The sequence below is a fragment of the Elephantulus edwardii genome, unplaced genomic scaffold, assembly GCF_000299155.1.
Source record: "Elephantulus edwardii isolate Elephantulus edwardi_28Jun2011 unplaced genomic scaffold, EleEdw1.0 scaffold00036, whole genome shotgun sequence".
Taxonomy (NCBI): Eukaryota; Metazoa; Chordata; class Mammalia; order Macroscelidea; family Macroscelididae; genus Elephantulus; species Elephantulus edwardii.
In genome coordinates, this window is record NW_006399786.1 from 16,812,705 (window position 1) to 16,814,691 (window position 1,987).

The window sequence follows — 1,987 nt, forward strand, 5'->3', positions numbered from 1 at the left end:
TTTTAGACTATTCTCTCCCCCATAGACTTCAATGCCGCAAACATATTTCATCCAGTTTTTCTCAGTCTTACCCCCACCCCAATGCCAGCCTCATTAACCGCCCGGCTTCCCGTTCGCTTGGAGACTGCGTCCTGCTGCCGGAGTGTGCGCCGCCCCACCCTGCTAAAACCTCGCCAAAATGCCATCTCAGATGGAACATGCCATGGAGACGATGATGTTCACGTTTCACAAATTTGCTGGAGATAAATGCTGCTTAACCAAGGACAACCTGAAAGTGCTCATAGGGAAGGAATTCCCTAGGTTTTTGGAAAACCAAAAAGACCCTCTGGCTGTGGACAAAATAATGAAGGACTTGGACCACTGCCGAGACGGCAAAGTGGGCTTCCAGAGCTTCTTTTCTCTGATGGCTGGCCTCACCATCGCATGCAACGACTATTTTGTAGTACATATGAAGCAGAAGGGACGGAAGTAGACATGGGCAGCTTTGAAGAAAACACTCCTATCCTGTCCAGAGGTATCCCAGAGTCGCTTAAGGAATCCGCCCCCCAACTTCCCCCTGTTCAAGGATTACATGCATGAGCAGATTGAGGTCCTTTGAATATGTACAAATAAAATCCAACCCCCATTTGACAAGCAGAGTAAGAAAAGTCAGTGAGATGCCACATAAGCTTTTGATTTTCATATTGTTTGCATTCTATTGCCCTCGATAAATAAATTCCTTTTTTAATACAAAAAAAAAAGTTCTCTTAGTCCTGCTAATTAGGACTTCTCCCCTCAACATCTCAAGTCCTTTAGCAAGTTTGGGCAAAGGCTCTGACTCCTGGGGAAGCAGTCCCAGGTCTGCTCTGTCTCATGTTGGTCTCCGGTTCCCTGCTGTGACAGTTCATGCTCTATAGGCTTCAGTCTGACTGGAACAGAAATCTCTGGCATCAAAAAAATCTATGTTGCACTCTCTACTTCTTCTTCATTGCTGGTGATAAGATTATAAAATTTTTGCCACTGAATCTGCTCAATTTAAACCTGGTGAAATTGTGAAACTGGCTAATCAACTTGTGGCTAGTTTAACACACCCTGTTAGAATGTTTCTTCTGCCCAGCTATGTGGCAAAGTCAAGGGCCATGGCTTAGGAAGCTGTTTTGAACAATAGACTCACTACACCACACCATATGAAGCTTCTGTTCTCTGTGAAATCCAGCAAGGCAGCTGTTGACATGATTTTTTGCCTCAGTTGCCATAAGCCCTAACTATTTCTCCTGCAACCTAGGAGGGAAGGAATAAATAACTCTGGAGAATCTGTTGTAGCAATGGAATCATGGAACTATGGAACTATGAAATCACTTCTTTAGATGGTCAAACATGAAATATTACTTTCTACTTCAGGAAGATAGAAACTGATTGCTATTTTTCCTACTGATCATCCTTTGCTTTATGTATGTTTTTGTGTCTTCGAAGAGCAGGGACCATAAGGTGGCATGGGGTTGTGGGGGAGCCTAGTTTGTAAGGCTCAACTCCTTTCTCCTCACTAGCTTCTCTTTTTGAAGTCTCACTGTACCCATGAAGGGGTTTGACTTTCTTGATGAGTGGATATCAATACTAAAATGTGTGTTCAATGATTGTGACTTTACTGAGGACATGGATTGTGTTGACCCTACCAAGGATCAAACATTTGGTTAGGCACTAAATAAAAATATTGTTCAATAAGAAACCAAACAAGTTGGTTTTTTATTGTGAATTTAAAACTACAAAAAGCAGAACACAAAATATGATACCAAAGCATTTAGTAAATTATAAAATCAGATCCTGTAAGTAGATGGTTGAAACGAAATTCTTTGGAGTAATAATGAAGATTATGATATTTCATGATGAAAATTCTAATCTTGCCAGGCATAAATTCCCTACTATGGGAAAGGAGATAAGAATATTGAGTTTATGTGCCATTTGCATATTTTACTTTAGGTTGTGCTTTAAATCTGAAAAAATGAAAATA

At 41.0% G+C, this 1,987-nt stretch overlaps 1 protein-coding gene across 1 annotated transcript; it reads left to right on the forward strand.

Moving 5' to 3' along the window:
• The first annotated feature begins 178 nt into the window (after positions 1-178).
• LOC102858028 (protein S100-A10-like) lies at positions 179-472 on the forward strand. The gene has a single exon (XM_006884587.1). The coding sequence runs from the start codon at positions 179-181 to the stop codon at positions 470-472; it is 294 nt and encodes a 97-aa protein (XP_006884649.1).
• Positions 473-1,987: the final 1,515 nt, after the last annotated feature.

What these genes read in the sequence shown, in the direction of transcription:
- LOC102858028 (XM_006884587.1), top strand. Translation starts at nt 179, where the DNA reads ATGCCATCTCAGATGGAACATGCCATGGAGACGATGATGTTCACGTTT.